Below are 21,127 nucleotides of genomic sequence, written 5' to 3' on the forward strand. Positions count from 1 at the left end.
ATTCTCACCCTGCCCTTCCCATGCCTGGCGAGTCAATGGCCCTATTGCCGAACCAACATAATTCCTGAGACGTTCTGCTCCAACGCAGGTCTGGTGAACCTGGCCTGTGCTGACACCCGCGTCAATAGTTACTACGGCCTGTTTATGCTTTTCGGTGTAAATGGTCTGGATGCGATTTTCATTGTTTTGACCTACACCCACATCCTCAGGGCCATCTTCAAACTCCCTACGAAGGAAGCCCGACGCAAGACTTTTGGGACTTGTAGCTCCCACCTCTGTGCCATCTCAGCCTTTTACATCCCAGGTCTCTTCTCCTCCCTTGTGTTCCGTTTTGCACAAAACGTGCCTTTGCATTTCCACGTTCTCATTGCCAATGTGTGCCTGTCATTGACCCACATGCTACACCCCATCATCTATGGGGTGAGGACCAAACAGATCCGGGAACGATTCTTCCAGCTTATCAGTCATAAAGTCGCCTAAAGTTTTCTCCAACGGTACTTGAAGAAGGAGGAGTGGGCCTCTCTACTAAAGGGAACATACAGAGGAATTCTGCCTCCAGACCTTCAATACCACAAAATGTGATTGAGCACTCTGCAGAGGTAGCTGGTAACATGGTGCTTGGCCCTCTCACCATCTACACAGAGGAAAAATATTGCTTATATTTTCTTTTTCAGGGCAGTTTATATTACCCAGAGCTCTGTCCTTTTATTTTGTCTCTGCTGAGGCCTGATTGGCTACTTCTAGTTCCCACCGAAGGGGGTGGTTCACTGGTCAGTTCGTGGCTCTGATGCTCATAATGCGGAGGATCTGCTGAGACCATTTCTGAGTGGTTCCCAACATGCTGGTTGTTGTGTGGCTGTCGCTGCGCATGCAGGGGATGTGTTTAGAGACCTATTCACACTGGCTCCAGGGGCTCTTCCTTGCGTGGTAAGAGCTCGTGTTGAGCAGAGACCCTCTGAGCTGTGTGACTGGGCAAGCGTCTTGCAAGTGTCGGGCACAGCATTAGCAGAGCCGTGTGCATCTGGCAACTTGAGGGTAGGTGCCTTTTCCTCGCTACCTTTGAACCCCTGGCCAGATGGTTCTGGGCCCCTGCTTCTGGCTGTGCGGGGGGGGGGGGGGTGATATTTAGGTGTCCTCTCCCCTCCTCATCCCCCATCCATGCACCCCAGCTCTACAGAGGGGAGGGGCAGGGCTCAGGAGCAGGATGGGGATGCCTGTCGCTGCTGGGATCTGAACAAGGCTTCAGACTGGGTGTAGCTGGGCCTGAAGGGACAGTGCACGGTCCTCAGCCACTCCCCATGCAGCCAGCACACCCATACTCAGTGTCAGTGTCACACACATGGATTCTGCATGTGTGTGTCTGTGTGTGTGTGACACACAGACACACACAGTGCCAGTCGTACATGGACACACACTCTGTCTCTGTCATACTCAGCTCCCAACACACGCTAGTGTGTTATAGGTGTTGTTCTCACTTCTCCATGCTTCCTGCAATGCCCAGAAATGCTCCCTAATTGCCTTCTCGAGGGCAATTATTGTAGCTTTTTGGCTGCTCTGAATATACAAAATTTTCATTTTTCTCTCATTTCAAATGTACTTCTTTCTGCAATGAGTTATAAGATTTCTATCGTAACCTGGCGGGTGCAATAATCCCTGTGGTTACTTAGGTATATGTATATTTTACTGCTAGTGCACATCTATGCATTATCTCTATATTTGTGCACACCACAAAATTCATTCTGCACATGGACGGAAAAATAGAAGGAACTGTTGATTTTGTAGGCTATGTAGTTATTTAAAGTGAATTGTATTAGGCCAGAATCAAAGAACTAGATGGGACCCCGAGATGTCATCAAGTCCAGTCCCCTGCACTCATGGCAGGACCGAGCACCGTTTAGATGTGTTATACCAGCGTGCCTTCACCTCTGGTAGCAACAGGTTTCAGCTTCACAGAGTGAGCAGCATCTCAGCTGCTTGCTTCAAATACAGCCTCAAGGAAGTTCTAGTGTTCTATGAAGACATGCAGATGAAAGTAGCTTCCACACCTGGTTTTCTCAGGACAAGGTCTCATGTATTTTGGGTTTTATTAAAGTTATGATTTCCCAAGGGCTTAGAAATTCTATACACATCTCTGTGCCAGTTACAAATACAGTCACACTCCCGCCATTTAATAGTGCGATACGTCTTTCCTGGCTTGAGCCCCAGTAGAGGCATGGTTCCTGCTGGAATCTTGCAAAGGGAGCTTTATTTTCCTGTTCTGGGCACCCCCTTCTTCTACTCTGATTCTGTCTGTACCTACACTCTGTGCCTATCTACAACAGTGTCTGCCCCTCTTTTGTTATTGGTCTGTGCTCCCTGGAAACTCACAAAACGAGAACTTTCTCTCGGCTGGGTAAATTGCCTTTATACTCATGACCAGTGATGCGCACGCAGCCTGTGTCCTTTAATGAAGACACGTGTCTGAGACTGATGCGCTTTTATGATACCTTAGAATCATAGAATCATAGAATCATAGAATAATAGGACTGGAAGGGACCTCGAGAGGTCATCGAGTCCAGCCCCCCGCCCTCAAGGCAGGATCAAGCTCCGTCTACACCATCCCTGACAGATGTCTATCTAACCTGTTCTTAAATATCTCCAGAGAGGGAGATTCCACCACCTCCCTTGGCAATTTATTCCAATATTTGACCACCCTGACAGTTAGGAATTTTTTCCTAATGTCCAATCTAAACCTCCCCTGCTGCACTTTAAGCCCATTACTCCTTGTCCTGTCCTCAGAAACCAAGAGGAACAAATTTTCTCCTTCCTCCTTGTGACACCCTTTTAGATATTTGAAAACCGCTATCATGTCCCCTCTTAATCTTCTTTTTTCCAAACTAAACAAGCCCAGTTCATGAAGCCTGGCTTCATAGGTCATGTTCTCTAGACCTTTAATCATTCTTGTCGCTCTTCTCTGTACCCTTTCCAATTTCTCCACATCTTTCTTGAAATGTGGCGCCCAGAACTGGACACAGTACTCCAGCTGAGGCCTAACTAGTGCAGAGTAGAGCGGCAGAATGACTTCACGAGTTTTGCTTACAACACACCTGTTGATACAACCTAGAATCATATTTGCTTTTTTTGCAACAGCATCACACTCTTGACTCATATTCAACTTGTGGTCCACTATGACCCCTAGATCCCTTTCTGCCATGCTCCTTCCTAGACAGTCGCTTCCCATCTTGTATGTATGGAACTGATTGTTCCTTCCTAAGTGGAGCACTTTGCATTTCTCTTTATTAAACCTCATCCTGTTTACCTCTGACCATTTCTCTAACTTGCTAAGGTCATTTTGAATTATGTCCCTATCCTCCAAAGAAGTCGCAACCCCACCCAGTTTGGTATCATCTGCAAACTTAATAAGCGTACTCTCTATCCCAATATCTACATCATTGATGAAGATATTGAACAGTACGGGTCCCAAAACAGACCCTTGAGGAACTCCACTTGTTATCCCTTTCCAGCAGGATTTAGAACCGTTAACAACAACTCTCTGACTATGGTTATCCAGCCAATTATGCACCCACCTTATCGTGGCCCTATCTAAGTTATATTTGCCTAGTTTATCAATAAGAATATCATGCGAGACCGTATCAAATGCCTTACTAAAGTCTAGGTATATGACATCCACCGCTTCTCCCTTATCCACAAGGCTCGTTATCTTATCAAAGAAAGCTATCAGATTAGTTTGGCATGACTTGTTCTTCACAAACCCATGCTGGCTATTCTCTATCACTTTATTACCTTTCAAGTGTTTGCATAGGATTTCCTTAATTACCTGCTCCATTATCTTCCCTGGGACAGACGATCTAATATTGATCTTCATGGTAATTTTCAGCAATATTATCATTTAGCTCCACTTTTCCCATAATCGTAGGGTATTGGGTTACTTTTCAGTCATGTATGTCATCGTTTCTTGTCTCCAAGGCCTACAGTAGCTAAACCAACGTCTTGCAGACTCAACCCTGAGGTTCTTAAGATACAACTTCTGTCACTCATGTCTAGTGCTTGGTTCCTTGAAATACTAATCTGTCCTACGCTACCCTAGCCCCACAATGTAAACCTTAATAACGTGCAGTGAGACTATAGAATATAACATAATGATTAGTCATCCCATCACACAATAAATTAGTAAAGAACTAACAGGCTTAGTGCATCACATTCTCCACATCCCCCTGGACTACACTTTGGATAGGCCACCTCCTACCTACACACAGGCCCCTTGTTAGGCTGCAGCAGCACCCATGAGTGCCCCAGGAAAGAGAGAGCCCAGCTGTGGCAGGGATGGAGGTGGAGAAGATCCAGAGAGTGATGGGAGAGGAGTACAGAAGCCAGGGGCAAGCTGTGACATAGGAAAGTCCCATGACCTCATGTGATTTGGTACTTGGCAGGCAGACACGAGGGATGTCAATGCGTAGGCAACTACACAATTAACCAATAAACATGGGCTTATCTGTTAATACTGTCCACTACATGCAATAAGTAACAGTTAATTCGAGGGAAGGGTTTTGGATCGGACTACCGCGTCTACACGTGGCAAGTTAAATCGGGCGACCGGCAACTGACGTTTTAAAATGGTGACTAGCCACGAATATGCTAATCAAGCCCGAGATATTTAAATCCTGCGCTTCATTAGCATCTTCGGTATGCTTCATTTGCCTCCTTAGTCCAAACTAGGGGGCAAGGGTAGACAAACCCATAGACAGACAGACATCCTGTACCTTCCAGGGCACACGAATCAAATCATCACCTTAACAAGTGATTTTTATTACAAAACTGAAGATATATTGATAGCGCAGACTTGGTTGCTAGATGTTACAGAGCAACTAAGGAATACAAATTATAACAGAAAATCTCTGGGCACAGTGCTTAGATGGTAAATGGAGAGGAGAGACATAGATCCACATTGAGAAGATTTGAACCACAAAATAAAGAAAAATACCCTCATCACGACTAGATTCACTTTCTTCCCTTTTATTAACTCACGATCGTCTCTTTGTTCAGTCCCCTTCCATGCCCCGAATTCCTTGGAGATATGGCAGTCCCGCTTGGGCATACATCATTCTGTGACTCTCAACTCCTGGTTTCTTTCTCCCACATAAAGAAAGCAGGCAAGGAATCTATAGCCAATTCAGATTTCAACCCTCTGTCTTGATTAGCTCTCCCAATGACCAGCACCCTTGCTACCTGAGTTTAACCCCTTAGTCACCAGCTGCTGGTCAGCACTCTTCGGGTACGTCTAGACTACATGGCTCCGTCGAGGGAGCCAAGTAGATTTATTTGTTCGGCGAAGGGAAATGAAGCCACGATTTAAAAAATTGTGGCTTCATTTAAATTTAAATTGCTGCCCTGCTGAGCCGACAAACAGCTGATCAGCTGTTTGTTGGCTCAGCGCGCTAGTCTGGATGCTCCCCTGTCGACATGAAAGCCCTTTATCGACCTCCCCGGTAAACCTCATCCTACGAGGCATAACGGGGAGGTCGATAAAGGGCTTTCAGGTCGGCGTGGGAGCGTCCAGACTAGCGCACTGAGCCCACAAACAGCTGATCAGCTGTTTGTCAGCTCAGCGCGGCAGCCATTTAAATTTAAATGAAGCTGCGATTATTTAAATCGCAGCTTCATTTGCCTCTGCAGATCAGCCTAATCTACATGGCTCCATCTACTTTGATGAGTCAATCCACCTGAGTGGTCCTGGCCATTGGAGGCCAAGAAGAACAAATTTTCTCCCTCCTTGTAACACCCTTTAGATACTTGAAAACCACTGTCATGTCCCCTCTCAGTCTTCCCTTTTCCAAACTAAACAAGCCCAATTCTTTCAGTCTTCCCTCTTACATCATGTTTTCTAAACCTTTAATCATTTTTTCAGCTCTTCTCCAATTTCCCCACATCTTTATTGAAATGTGGTGCCCAAAACTGGACACAATACTCCAATTGAGGCCTAATCGGTGCAGAGTAGAGCAGAATGACTTCTCGTGTCTTGCTCACAACATTCCTGTTAATGCATCCCAGAATCATGTTTGCTTTTCTTGCAACTGCATCACACTGTTGACTCCAATTTAGCTTGTGGTCCACTATAACCCCTAGATCCCTTTCCGCAGGACTCCTTCCTAGACAGTCGCTTCCCATTCTGAATGTATGACACTGATTGTTCCTTCCTAAGTGGAGCACTTTGCATTTGTCCTTATTAAACTTCATCCTATTTACCTCAGACCATTTCTCCAGTTTTTCCAGATCATTCTGAATTTTCACCCTATCCTGCAAAGCAGTTGCAACCCCTCCCAGCTTGGTATCAATTGCAAATTTAATAAGCCTACTCTCTATGCCATCATCTAAATCACTGAAGATATTGAACAGATCCGGTCCCACAACAGACCCCTGCAGAACCCCACTTGTTATGCCCTTCCAGCATGACTGCAAACCATTAATAACTACTCTCTGAGAACGGTTATCCAGCCAATTATGCACACACCTTATAGTAGCCCCATTTAGGTTGTATTTGCCCAGTTTATTGATAAGGAGGTCACGTGAGACCGAATCAAATGCTTTAGAAAAGTCTAGGTATACCACGTGCACCACTTCTTTCTTATCCACAAGACTTGTTATCCTATCAAAGAAAGCTATCCGATTGGTTTGGCATGATTTATTTTTTACAAATCCATGCTGGCTGTTACCTGGCTCAGAAGTTAAACTGACTGGTCTGTAGTTTCCTGGGTTGTTCTTATTTCCCTTTTTATAGATGGGCACTAGATTGGCCTTTTTTCAGTGTTCTGGAATCTCCCCTGTCTTCCATGATTTTCCAAAGATGACAGCTAAAGGCTCAGATACCTCCTCTATCAGCTCCTTGAGTATTCTAGGATGCATTTCATCAGGCCCTGGTGAGTTGAAGACATCTACCTTTTCTAAGTAATTTTTAATATGTTCTCTTTTTTATTTTTAATTCTGATTCTATCGCTTTTCCATTACCACTGTGTTAGGCATCCTGTCACCATCAATCTTCTTGGTGAGAACAAAAACAAATGCTCTGCCATTTCCAAGTTTCCTGTTACTGTTTCTCCTTCTTCACTGAGGCTATGTCTACACTATAATGTTCTCTTGGGAAATGGTATGCAAATTGCACTTCACAATTTGCGTACCTTTTTCCGACAGTGTTTTTGGAAGATGCTTTTTCAAAATTTGGCCCAGCTACACTGGGCCAAATTACGGAAAAGCCTCCTCTCCTGAAAGAACCCTTCTTCCTTCTGGGAGGAGAAAGATAGGGCTTCCGAAAGAGCGGGTCTGCTCTTCTACAAAAAAAGCAGAAAAGTCGGCACGTTCCCTGGATATGGCGGAATTTTTCTGGGATACCTCTTCTGTGTAATAGTCAAGACTCCTGGCTGCTGTCTGTCATTCTGCCAGCCAATCTCTGTCTGCCCTTGGCCAATTCACGTCTCCCTGTACCTCAGTTTACCTATCTGTGGAATGGGGCCACGTGCTCCTGGGCATACTGTCATTCCTAGACCTTCTCAAGATCCTTTTGTAAACGGGGCTACCCAGTATCACCACAGTTACTGATGAACATTATTGATTTGTGATGTCTTAACGACCGCTCTGTGTGCCTGCTGAACGTGTTGTGTCTCTTGTCAGTCTTCTGGGTCCAGATCTGTGTGTCTGCTGCCCACCCAACCCTCCTGGGCATTGATAGGGTTTTAGGCACTTTGCAGATCTAGGCACTATCCCTCTGTTTTCCCCCCAATCAACTCAAATTATTAAATACACACAAGCACACAGAACAGCCAGATCTTCGCTGCCTCAGCCCAAAGCCCAGGAGTTCTCAACTTCCTTTGGGAATGGCCCTGAATTGCTGTTTACCCCTACAGCTGGGTAATTAGCCCAGAAGCCCAGACAGGCTGGTCTGCAGCCTCTTTGCATCCAGATGCTCACTTGTCTCTTGGAGACTGAGGGAACCCCATTGGGACTGCCCAGCGCTGTATTATAGATGGTGCACAGCCCTGTGCCGGCTCTCAGTGTGGGACGCTGCTGCAGACGCTGGGCTGAGAGAGGTGTGGGATGTCGCTGCCTGAGGGGGGTTCCAGGGAAGACACGTCCCTCTCAGCACTCACAGGTACCATCAACTCTTTTTTTTTAATAAACTTTCCGATACATTTTCATACCTTGTACTGATGTTGAACACGCTCCTGCCTTTGTTTTGCCTCCTTGGTTCATTGGTTTGGCTTTGCTTCTGACTCACTGCATACATCTGCTTCTGAATGTGACCTGTGGTTGATCAGATGGTTGTAGCTGTGGAGTTCATATATTTCAGGTTCTACTGTGGATGCTATTTAATATCCTTGAGTGCCAATGGATTAGAAAGTATGTCAGCATCGTAGATGATATCTGTAACTCATCCTGAATCTTTCCTTGATACACTTCATAATATCTAACAGCAAAAGACGTACTTGGCCATTGTAGAACTCGTATCAAATTAAGGCTAAATAAGGGGGCTTTAGATATGAAAATTACTTTACTCAAGGCTAGGTAATTCTTTTATAATTTCCAGTACAACTCATCTGATGAACATTTACTTTTTTTTGTTAGTCTCTAGGGATACGGCTAGACTACCCAGTTTATCCAGAACACTGGAAAAACTGTTTCACGTCCAGGGAACACGTTTACTCTTCCGTTTTTTTGTGGGTTTTTTTTTTTGTGGAAGAGAAAACACACTCTTTTGGAAGCCTTCCGTATGCCTCATTCCACTAGGAATAAGGGAGCTTCTGAAAGAGGAGTTTTTCTGACATTTGGCCCAGTTTAGATGGGCCAAATGTTGGAAAAGCCTCTTCCAACAAAAGAATCAGCAAAGCAAAGAAAAGGGTGGAGCGCATTTTGCGTAGCTTTTTCCAACAAAAACTTGTAATCTAGACCTAGACTAAGGTACCGCAGGACTACTCATTGCTTTTAAATGTACAGACTAACAGGTTTGCCCCTCTGACGCTTGATACGATCTAATTTTTCATCCTTAGTGCTGACAAGCCTGGACGTTTCCCTGATGTCTTTAATGTCAATGATCAATTTTCATAACTTCTAATTAGTATTATTTTTTTCTAATTGGCGTCTATTTTCCCTTTCCCCCCATTTCTCTCATATTGGTTTTTCCCTCTAAATTGCTGCATTCACTTTGCAACTTAACCAGAGTTTTCTCAAAGTTGTCCCCTCTCTTCAGTGTGGAATATTATGTTTTTAACTATCTAATAAAAAGACTCCCAGTTTTCACTCCCATTTTAGTGAGTATAATTTTCCTCCCAAGCAGTTTTGCTGATAATTTGCATCTCTGTTTTAAAGGAGTAAGTATCTATAGACATTACTAGCTGGGGACTGTTCTCTCTCTTGGAATAAAATCAATTCCATGCGTATTCGGCTTTTCTCCACGCTATACCCCCTTCCTTGTCTCTTCTCTCAATCAAGCAGACTTTTCAGTCTGTCCTCTTATGGTGGCATCCTCCATTCAGAGAGTCACAGAAATTAACTTGCTCTCTGCAAAGTGCTTTAGGGTATGTCTACACTACACAGTCCCCAGCTAGTAATGTCTAGTTTGAAGTAGGGTGGCGAATGTAGGCATTTAAACTTGCAAATGAAGCCCGGGATTTAAATATCAGGAAGCGGTGTGTTCAACCGCAGCTATCTCTCTCCTCGGGGAGGTCAGCCCTACCCAGCACTCCTTCGAGGCTGCGGGACGGGATGGGCTCCCAAAGGCACCAGATCCCCTCCCCCGGCTGAGGTGTCCCTCACCTCTCCCCTCCGGCAGCCCGTCAGCCGGCTCCCCTGCATCTACAGCCTGCCCGAGCCGGGTTTTCACTGACCCTCCAGGTTCTGCTTCCAGGAGGCTAATGGCAGAGCCACCCCCCCGCTAGGAGTCCAGATTCACCCCCGCCCCCTTGAAGCGTGACTGACAGGCGGGCAGCTTTACTGATACACGTCCAGCATCTGGCTCCCGCCCCTGCCCCCCAGCCCCATCAAAGATGGAAGAACCATCTCATTCCCCCCTCCCCAGGCCATATGCCCCCGGTCCAGCTGCAGCCACCCAGCTCCCAGCCCTGGCAGCCCCTCTCTGGGGAAACCACTGACACGGGGCAATAGCTCAGGGACAGGGCCGGCTTCCTCCGCTCCTCCCCTGCCTGCAAACTGTCCAGCGCAGCTGGAGGAGCATCAGAGATTCTCTCTTGACCCCTCTCCAGCCCCTGCGGCATTTCCTTCCCCCTTTCGGATCTCAGCACATGGCCCCTTCCTGCTCCTGCCCGTCCCGGGGATGGACTCAGCCACACCAAAAAGCCGTACCCCAATATCAATGGCACCGACTTCTCAGATCCAGCAGCAACCGTTAACTCAGCCTGTTGGCCCCCCGTCTATACCTGTACCCTGGCCAAAGGGGCAAGGATCTTATGGCCCCAACCAAATCTAACTCAGCTGAGTTCCCAAGGAGGAAATATCACCCCTTAAGCAAATCCCTCCAGACTGTGGAAATTCCTGTACCCGTGTCCCTCCAGGCAGGGATGTCCTGCCCAGTCAGCCTGACAGGCTCCAGGTGCTCACAGCCCGGCTTGGAATCAGCCAGCTTCACATACCCCGTACGGCCAGTTCGTGCTGCCTCTCTACTTCCCTCTTCTCTGTTTCAAGTTCGTTTAACTCCAACCTTCTTTGATGAATTCTCTCATGAGCGGCTTGATCCCAGGCACCTTGGGCTTCTCTCTCGAGTCATTTCATCTCCATTTGTCTCTTGTGTTCTTCCTCCTTCTCTGCTCCTTAGATTCTGTGCAGCTCTGGTTTCTTCTGAACCTCACTCTCATTTTCCTGACTCTGTTTCCCTTCCCTACAATAACAAACATAAAATAACAAACCAGCAACCCCTCTGTCTACCTTTCAAAAACCACACTCAGAACCCACTTAAAATCACTACTAGCCCCCAGAGCAACCAGCTGTGTGCATTGACCCTGCTTGCTGCACCAATGGGATGAGATGAGGTCACAGAGGAGCAACTTTTGCATGGGAAGTTACCTGGCCAGTTGGGGTGGATACATATTAATCTGTGACTTCCCCAGACTTAAAGGACAAAAGAGATTGTTTAACAGTTGGTCATCAAGACACTGAAGGGCATATCCTGGCTGGATGTCCACATTCCCTTTTCAAAGTTTGTTTCATGTTGTTTATCCTCTTAAATGCTGCCTTCCCATTGCCACGTTACAAGGCTTTGGTCTAAAGTTGTTTCCTTTCTTCAATGGGGGACCTTGGCTGTTTAGCTTCCATTGGGTATCTGAACATGGTCTTTCTTTTGACCACTGCTGTGCAGGAGTAGGAGAATGAGCTGCTATCCATGACAGCCGGGGCTTTTCTGAGAGGTCTGCTCTAGCTGGGATGTTGCTACCAGAATGTGTAGTGGCAAAGATTTAGGGTTGTTTTCCCCCACTCTCAGATTTTGAGCGCCCAGGGGATTGGGGAACTCCCTACAGAAGGGACTCTCCAGCCGGGGGTTCATTGTATTAAACATCAAAGTGGGAGAACCAGAGTTGACGTTCGTGTTTCCTGCTAGTGCCCATTAAGCTTTCCCACAACTCGAGATGTAGGAATTATTGGCACCTGCCATGAAATACGGAATTGGACCTGATAGGGTCAGTGGTTCAAATTCATTTACCTCGTTTTTGACAATGTCATTACAGAGAATGTGAAGAGTCTCCAGTTTGCTTCGCCCCTGGGAACAGACGTTGGTGGCGGATGTTCTGTCTGATACCAACACTGCACCTATATGCAGGCATTTCTACTGTGATCCTCACCCTAGACCCTGGGCACACACTGGAAGTAAGAAGAACATACCCTGCATGCAGGAGATACCATTCTGCCTCAGAGTTGTGCAGCTTTTCCTCGACTGCATGTTAGATTCTAATACAACCGACTTCACTAACCCCTCCACCTTTATCCTTCAGGGCATACCTAGCCTGGAGGCAGCCCATGGCTGGATCTCCATCCCCTTCTGTGTCATGTACGTCATAGCCCTCTTGGGAAACTTCACCATCCTGTTTGTTGTAAAGAAAGAACCCAGCCTCCATGAGCCCATGTACTATTTCCTCTGCATGCTGGCCATCAACGACCTGTTGCTGTCCACCTCCATCCAGCCCAAAATGCTGAGCATCTTCTGGTTCAATTCCATGGAGATCGATTTCAATGCCTGCCTCACCCAGATGTACATGGTGATTTGCTTCTCAGTGATAGAATCGGGGATCTTTGTGGCCATGGCGTTGGATCGCTACGTGGCCATCTGCCACCCCCTGAGACATTCCACCATCCTCACAAGCCCCATTGTAGTCACGATCGCCTTAGCCGTGGTACTGCGTTCTAGCATTCTCACACTGCCCTTTCCGTGCTTGGCGAGCCGATACCCATATTGCAGAACCAACATCGTCCCCGAGCCATTCTGTGCACACATCACCGTGGTGAGCCTGGCCTGCAGCGACATCAGTGTCAGTAGTTACTATGGCCTCTTTGTTTTATTCTGTGTCTATGGTCTGGATGTGATTTTTATCACTATTTCATATACCCAGATCCTCAGGGCCATCTTCAGACTCCCTACAAAAGAGGCCCGGCTCAAGGTTTTTGGGACTTGCAGCTCCCACCTCTGTTCTATCTTGACCTTTTACATGCCAGGTCTCTTTTCCTCTCTCGTGCTCCGTTTTGCAAAGGACATGCCTCTACATGTCCACATTCTCGTTACTAACACATGCTTCTTGATGCCCTCCATGATAAATTCCATCATCTACGGGGTGGGGACCAAACAGATCCAGAAAAGGCTCTTCCGGCTCTTCACTCATAAAGGCACCTAAAGTTTTATCTTGGAGTTCTGGGGAAGGGTGGGCATGAAAGAAATGGAGCCTCCAAATTCAAATGAACAGAGAGAGGAAGTGTTGGCTCAGACCATCAAAAATGGGCATCTGATGGAGCTCTTGGCAGAGATAGCTGGAGCTATGGTGCCGGGCTCCCTCCATTTCTGACCCTACCGTGCTGTATCAGCATGAACAACTGGGGAATCAGTCTGAGTACAACCCTTTAATTGAGAAACCAGCCACCTTTCCAACTGCTGGCAGCCGGACTGCAAGGTCCCACTGCCTTCCCTGCCTTTTCCCAGAAGGCCCTGACCCTGTGATTGCTATGAATGGAATGGCCACCAGGGCACCAATGCTTTTTCCTCTTTCCTCGTCTTCTGAAAGTACTCCCTCTTTCCCATCCACACACGACTTTTTGCGAAGGAGTTCTTTCTCAAAAAGGCTTCTTCCTTGTAGAATGAGGATTACCAATGCTGGTAAAACCCCTGTGTTTTTTTCATTTTCTTGCAGAAGAACACAACTGCAGTGTGGACGTTCCTCAAGTTTGGTCGGAAAAACAGCCATTTTTTCTGACAAAACTCTGTAGTGTAGACATGCCCTCCGTGTGCAACTCTTTAACTGAAAAACCTGCCACCTTTCCAACTGACAGCAACTGGACTGCAAGGTCCCACTGCCTTCCCTCCCTTTTCCCAGAAGGGATCACACAGTCCAATGAGACCTAGACTCCTTGTCCAATCCGTCCATCATTCGCCTGCCCTTCTGTTGGCTTGTGATGTGGCCTCATAGATTCTTGCTGCAACCACTGTTCTACAATTTCTATAGGCCTTGTACCAGGGCAGTGCTGTCAAGGGAGATGTTGCTGGGAAAGTTGTGCTTGGCTGGTTCTGATTCTGCAATTGAGTGCATGGCTCAGCCTTGCATGTGAAAATAGGAACATTCGCTGTGTGTCGGTGTCTCAAACGTTAGCTCCTGCAGTAACCCCCAGAGAGTACGGTACCTAGTCAATGTGTCTGGGAAAGGCCACTCAGGTTAATTGGTTCATCAAGAAACATTCAATGGCCAATGGAGCACGGAAGGTGCCAACTACACTAAATGGACTTTTCTGCAAATCTTCAGTCGGGATTGCAGGCTGTAGCGTTCACCTTCAAAGGAAATAGGTCAGGATTGGAGAGGTGAACTATCCATGTCACAACTTGTCCCTAGCTTCTCTCCTCTCCTCTCCCCATCACTCGTTATGTCTTCTCCACCACTACCCCTGCCCGAGTTGGGCTCCCTCTCTTCTGGGACATGCATGGGATCTACTGCAGCCAAACTAGGATCCTGCCTGCAAGCAGATGGTGGCCCCGGCAGGTCATTGTGAGGGGTTAATGACCTGATGCCCTATCCAGCCATATCCAGCATACCTTTCTAGTTCAAAACTGGATATGTGGGAAGCCCACGTAGCAACGTTAATCCCAGGCTGCAGGCTGTGCACCAAAGCTATCGAGGATAAAGAGAACTTACCCAGCCCACACTGTTATGCACTTGGATACAATGTAGGTGTAGACAGAATCACAGTCTGAGGTGTCCAGATTGGGAAAATCCAGCTCCTTCTTAGCGCTCCAGCCGAAGCCCTCCCTCACCTGATGATGAAGCCAGGGGAGACCCATCAGACCCTATCACTGTCATGTAGCTCTGTTTGTAACTGGCGCAGGGTGTGTATGGAATTTCTACATGCTTAGCCCATCATAACTGCAATTGTAACTTTAATAAAACCTGAAATACTGTCAACCGCGTCCTGAGAGAACAACGTGCTGTCGCTGGCCTTGCTCTGCCCGTGTTTCTAGAGACTGAACATTTGGAGCAAGTAGCAGAGGTGTCCCTCACTCTGCTAAGCTTGAAACTGTAGCCACAACTGCTGGACCCATCTGGGTGTAACATGGCATCTAGACAGTGCTTGGCCCTGCCATGACGACAGGGGATGGGACTTGGTGACATCTCGAGCTCCCTTCCAGTGCTATGATGAAATGAAATAAAAGCTACAAAATCAAGTTGTGCACAATGAATGATGTGCACATCATTGTTAGGAAGGAACAGTCAGTTTCACACACACAGAATGGGAAGGGACTGTCTAGGAAGGAGTACGGCAGAAAGGGATCTAGGAGTTATAGTGGACCACAAGCTGAATGTGAGTCAGCAGTCTGATGCTGTTGCAAAAAAAGCAAACATGATCGAATTAGCTGGTAAACCTCATTGCAGGAGGAATAACAGCCAATTCGAGTTCGGGCTTTAAATCGGAATCCTGTTTCACTGCCACGTGTAGACGCGGGCAGTTACTTTGGGCAACCAGCCGGGAACATGCTAATGAAGCGCGGGATATTTAAATCCTGCACTTCATTTGCAATTTCGGTCGCCCTCATTAGCCTCCCTAGATCGAACTAGGGGGCTGGTGTAGACATACCCGTTGTTACAGTAACCTGGAGCAGCCAGTACAATGGGGATAGGGAGCCCCAGAACCAGGGCCCTGGACTCCTGCCCATCCCCCTAAGCCACCTACCTTCCCCTCCCTAAGCCAGCCAAAAATATAACAAACAGCAAGTGGTCTCAGCCCTCTAGGAAGCCCCATCTCCTCTTTCATCCTGCTTCCCTGGCCCCAGGTGTTATCTGACGATCACTGGTTGCATTTTCCCCCTAGGATCAGCTGAGAGGCTGGCTGGGGCTATTCCCTAAGTGCCTACCCTCAGTTTTCCCCCAAAGATCCCATCCCACGCTGGGCACAGCACACACACAGAGTCACTACAGAACAGCTCAGGACAGTAGCAATCACACACAGCACAACAAAGCAAACAGTGAATATGGCCCCCACTACGTCACACCATGTTACAAGGCTTTTGTCTGAAGTTGTTTCTTCAGTGGGGAACCTTGGCTGTGTAGCTTCCACTGGGTGTCTGAACAGGGTCTTTGTTTGGCCCCTACTGCGCATGAGCAGGAGAATGAGCTGTGGTCCATGACAGCCGGGGCGTTTCTGTGAGGTCTGCTCTAGCTGGGGCATTGCTACCAGCACGTGTCGTGGCCACGATTTGTGGGGTTTTTCCACTCTCAGATTTTGACCACCCAGGGGAATGGGGAACTCCCTACAGCGTGGACTCTCCAGTCGGGAATTCATTGTGTTAAACATCAAAGCGGGAGAACCAGTGTCGACACTCGTGTTTCCTGCTACTGCCCATTAAGCTTCCCCACAACTTGAAATGTAGATATCATTAGCACCTGCCATAAAATACAGAATTGTCATTAATAAGGTCAGTTGTTCAAATTCATTTACCTCACTTCTGACAACGTCACTTCAGAGTGTGTGAAGAGTGACCCATCTGCTTCACCCCTGAGAACAGTCTCCACTGGTGGATGTCCTGTCTGACATTAACATTGTCTCTCCATCCAGGCATTTCTACTGTAATACTTACCCTAGAGCCTGGGCATGCACAGAAAGTCAGAGGGAACATATGCTACATGAAGGAGACACCATTCTGCCTGAGCATGAGACACATTCTCCATGTCAGACTTGAATACAACCAACTTCACCAACCCCTCCACCTTCATCCCGCTGGATCTCCATCCTCTTCTGTGCCATGTACGTCATCGCCCTCTTGGGGAACTTCGTCATCCTATTCATCATGAAGATGGAGTCGAGCCTCCATGAACCCATGTACTATTTCCTCTGCATGCTGGCCATCACCGATGTGATTGTGTCCATTGTGTCCAAAATGCTGAGTATCTTCTGGTTTAGTTCCAGGAGATCAATTTGAGTGCCTGCCTCACCCAGATGTACTTTGTGTTCTGCTTCTTGGTGATAGAGTCTGGCCTTTCGTGTAGGCAGGCAGATGTTGAATTGAACAGTTGCACCCCAAGCCCAATGATGCTTGAGGTCTCAGACACCAGTATCTGCCACTTTTACTGGTCTGTGCTCCCTGGAAACTCACAAAACGTGAATGTTCTCTTGGCTGGTTAAGTTGCCTTTATTCTCATGAGTAGTGATGCGCTGCCTGTGTCCTAGAGGAAAGACATATCTCTGAGACTGATGCACTTTCATGATAATCTTATGATCTAATATTGACCTTCATGGTAATTTTCGGCAATATTATCACTTAGCTCCACTTTTCCTATATCGTAGGGTATTGGGTTACTTTTCAATCATGTATGTCATCGTTTCTTGTCTCCAAGGCCTAAAGGAGCTAAACTAATGTCTTGCAGCCTCAACCCTGAGGTTCTTGAGATACAGCTTCTGTCACTCATGTCTAGCGCTTGGTTCCTCGAAATACTGATCTGTCCTACGCTTCCATAGCCCCACAGTGTAACCCAGTTGTGGGTGTGAAAATAAAGGAGATCTCAGTGCTGGATCTGGACTACAGGGAGCTGAAGGAAGGATCCAGGCATAACAGCCTACCTTCATAACTCTCTGCAGAAATCCAGTGTGGAAACAAGATGATCCTCAGCTACATGGGGGGGCCCTGTGTCACAGGAAAAAGGGCAATACAAGGACTGCCTTAGAAGTAGCGTCCTCTCGTAAATTAAGCCACAAAGTTCCTAATTTGTGGCTTACTATAAGTTAGGCCATCCAGTTACCCAATCTGCTGCCAGTTAAATAAGGCTTCAAAATGCACCATATAAGGAATCAATAGGTAGGGTCCGGGGAAAGGTAGCCTCTCCATAGTAGGAAGCAAAGAGGTCAGGTCCAGGAAGGGGTAATCCTCACCATATTAGGAAATGAAAGGATGATTCAGAAAAAAAGGGACAGGGCGGGTACCAGGAGACGGTAGGGATATAAGATGTTGTATGCATCACTCAGGGCTCACTTCATTGGTCGCGAGGCGGAGGGGAGCAAGCGGTCTGGATGCTGTAATGGAATAAATCGCCTCTTACCATTCCACCCAGCTTTGTCCATCATTCAACCCTGCAACATCAGTGAGACTATGTGGTATAATATAATGATTAATCATACCATTGCACAATCGCTCTCTCTCAGTGGTCACTCGATAACAAGTAGGACTCTTCCTGACACCCTCCTATTTGTGGATCTGTAGCTGGGTGACCCTCCTGAATTTGGAGCTGCAGGTCTTACTGCACAAGAGACAGTTGCTGGTGGCTATTGGAGAGAGGCAGGGCAGTTTTTGCTGCTCTTTTTTCCTTCTCCACCTCTCCTCGTCTGCGCTGCAGTGAGACCTTTCAAAATGCACCACCCCCTCAGGGATTACCACTCTTTACTGAGGACAGTCCTGGGCAATTTTCTCCCACGTGTCGATACCGATGCCATGCCTTTTCATGTTTGCCTTCAACATGTCCTTCCCCAGCATCTAGAAATTAAATCGAAAGAACGCGGCAGTTTTTTTGACCTCGGAAAACCTCGTTTTACGAGGAATAATATTTTTTTCTCGAAAGTGGTCTTTCAAAAAAAGGCGCTACCTAATGCAAACTGTGCTTTTTTGAAAGAGGGTATCCGGACTGCCTGGGTGCTCTCTTTTGAAAAAGCGTCTTGCAGAGAAGTCTGGCAGCATTGTAAGTTACTGGGGAGCTTTAAAATGAAGGGGCTAGAAAAGGGGCCTTAAAATTGCTTCATTATATCAGGCCAGACCACCGCAGCTGGCAGATCATATTACAGCAGCCAAGAAACAATAGAGGAGAAAAGACTCTAGGAGGCCCTGGGATGGCCACACCTTCATGGACACGCAATGCACAAGTGCCTGGGAGAAGAACAGCTCCTGGCTCCGGAGATCTTGACCACTATCATACTGATGGTGCATCACTGAGGGAGACTAGATTGCCTGGAGAAGTTTCCACCCGTGACCTAGGAGGAAATGACAAAATTGTGGCCACTTGGATGCTGCTCTCTGAGTTCTGGGATGGAAGTTCTTACAGACGCAACACTTGTCCTGCACATGTGAGTCCCCCAGTGCTCCTCTGGCAGTGTCTCTGGGGGTCAGTAATACGTCATAAGGCCAGAAGTGCTTACAATTCACACAACTGTGGGTGCCACTGAAGAACCTAAGGCACCAATCTCTAATGACTGAACACCTCGACTGGAATCAACAAGAACAGCCACATGAGGAAGAACATTTTTTTCCTCCGTCATGCCCAGAGGGAAAGGTAATCCTGCTCTGGCAGGGACTGTGTGTTGGGTGGGATAGAGAGGAAAAGCTGGGAGATTTCCCCGCTCCATTATTCATGTATTGTGTGATATTATGACTGATGAACATGATATTACCTCGATTCAAAGGATGCAGTAAGGTTATAGGACTATAAGGCTGATCGGGATTTAGAAGAATTGTGAATTAGACAGGAGTAGGAAAAGCTGAAACACCAAACTCTGGTGATTTCTCCAGCCACGCACTGACCAACAGTAGAGAGTCTCCAGCCAGTTCCTACACAATCCCTATGCTAGGATGCAAAAGTGACATTGCCTTGCTCTGGTTCAAAAGCTGACCAGTGAAGGGTTATTATCTACTCTGCCCCTCCCTCCGTGTGGAGAAGACAATGCAACAGTCCCTGTTTCTGAGCAGACCGTCCTCTTGTGATGGAGAGGAGGAGTGTTAACCAGCACGCTGACTCTGCTTTAGTTGTCATCACGCTGTCCCTCAAAGAGTGCAGTCTTGGCTTCCTTCTTAGGAGTTCCAAAGCAACCCATGCACATGCCCGGGGAGCCCATCTGTCATTGCACATATACAGATGTCATCCATATGGGCAGCTTTTTTCTGTTCTCTTGGGCAGGGGTTGCTCCGCTCTGGCAGAATAATGCTGAGACATTGATGAATTAATGCCGAAAATTAATGCAGAGGTCTCTGTGGTTGCCAGAAGTCACCCCTGTAGTGCCTTGACAGGTCTCGTGCTCTATAACACAGTGAGAACCATTCAGCTGTGTGCTTGGCCCCTACGTGTGTTGTGTTGTGCAAGGACCCAACACAGCCAACTCAGAGACAGTTCCCAAAGACCACAAAATGAAAAAGGGTTCAAAGGCACCAGGACAGATTTATTTTAAAGAAAGCATAGTAATAGCCTCCCCAGATCTGATGTGTACAGGTAGGCTTGGAATGTGTGAGCATGAGAATGGTCTCAGCTCAGTCAGTGACAGGGGGAGGGGTAGCTCAGTGGTTTGAGTAGTGGCCTGCTAAACTCACGATTGTGAGTTCAATTCTTGCAGAGGCCATTTAGGGATTTGGGGCAAAAATTTGTCAGGGATGGTACTTAGTCCTGTAGTGGAGTAGACTCAATGACCTTTCAAGATCCATTCTAGGAGATAGGCAATCTCCATTAATTTATTTATTGCCCCCTTGACTGGACAAAACCAATTCCCTTAGGGCACATTTTTATACATAGGCACAAACAACTTACACATCACTCCTGATGTATCTGGATGCCACCTTCTGACATTACTTATTGCCTTGTCGATGAGGGTTCTATCACTATCTATCATGAAGTCAGTTTACCACTCGGTGACTAAAGGGTTAAACTCAGATAGTTAAGGGTGTTGTCAGGCAGCCAGAAGAACCAATGGGATACTCTGCTGAAATTTAAACTGTAAATATAAACCTGCTGCCACTTCTCTTTGTGTGGAAATTCTAAGTAAGGAGCTGGAGGAAGTAAGATGAAGTAATCAGACAGAATAACAATGCCAACAAGGAATATGGGGCATGGGAACGGAGTAGGCCTTGAAGTACGGCTCAGTACAGAGCATGAGTAGATAGAGGAATGTATGATTAGACACCATCAGGGTGTTTTTCTTTGTTTTATTGTTAGGTTAAACATCTCTGTGTGAAATCCATGTGCCTCCCTCCTCACATTCCCTATACCTAAGCTGTGCCAGTGATACCATTTTTTCTCTGTGTTTTAATTGGCTCTTTTCTCAGTTGTTCTCTAATACCTAGCAACCAAGTATGCTTTACCAAGTGGTTTTTGTTTGTTAACCCATGTGTCCTGGACGGTAACAGGTCTGCATTTGTGCCTGCCTAGGCTGAGAGGTCAGCTACTACAGATTAAAGTTTGTTTTCTGTGGTTTTCCCCCCTCTTTTCAAGCTCTCTTGTGGTAAAAGAGCTTGGGGTACTCCTCTGGAAGAAGTCCAGATGGTTCTTCCTGGGTTTTAAAAGAGGGAGTTGGACACTTGATGGTGGCAGCCCATCTCCTAAGGGCAGGAACTCTGGAACCTTGGAGAGTTTTTTTTAAGAAGAGCCTTTAAGGTCTCTTGCAGGCCCCCACCTTCTGCACTCGGAGTGGGACATCC

The 21,127-nt window shown here is 47.0% G+C and overlaps 1 protein-coding gene across 1 annotated transcript; it reads left to right on the forward strand.

The window, feature by feature from the left end:
• Positions 1-11,933: 11,933 nt before the first annotated feature.
• Positions 11,934-12,881, forward strand: LOC149526136 (olfactory receptor 52R1-like). The gene is made up of 2 exons (XM_089775047.1): positions 11,934-12,298; positions 12,452-12,881. Exons 1-2 carry the CDS (start codon positions 11,934-11,936, stop codon positions 12,879-12,881), a joined length of 795 nt encoding a protein of 264 aa, XP_089631173.1.
• Positions 12,882-21,127: the final 8,246 nt, after the last annotated feature.

Source organism: Pelodiscus sinensis, chromosome 1 (assembly GCF_052426305.1).
Source record: "Pelodiscus sinensis isolate ZL-2025 chromosome 1, ASM5242630v1, whole genome shotgun sequence".
Lineage (NCBI taxonomy): Eukaryota > Metazoa > Chordata > Testudines > Trionychidae > Pelodiscus > Pelodiscus sinensis.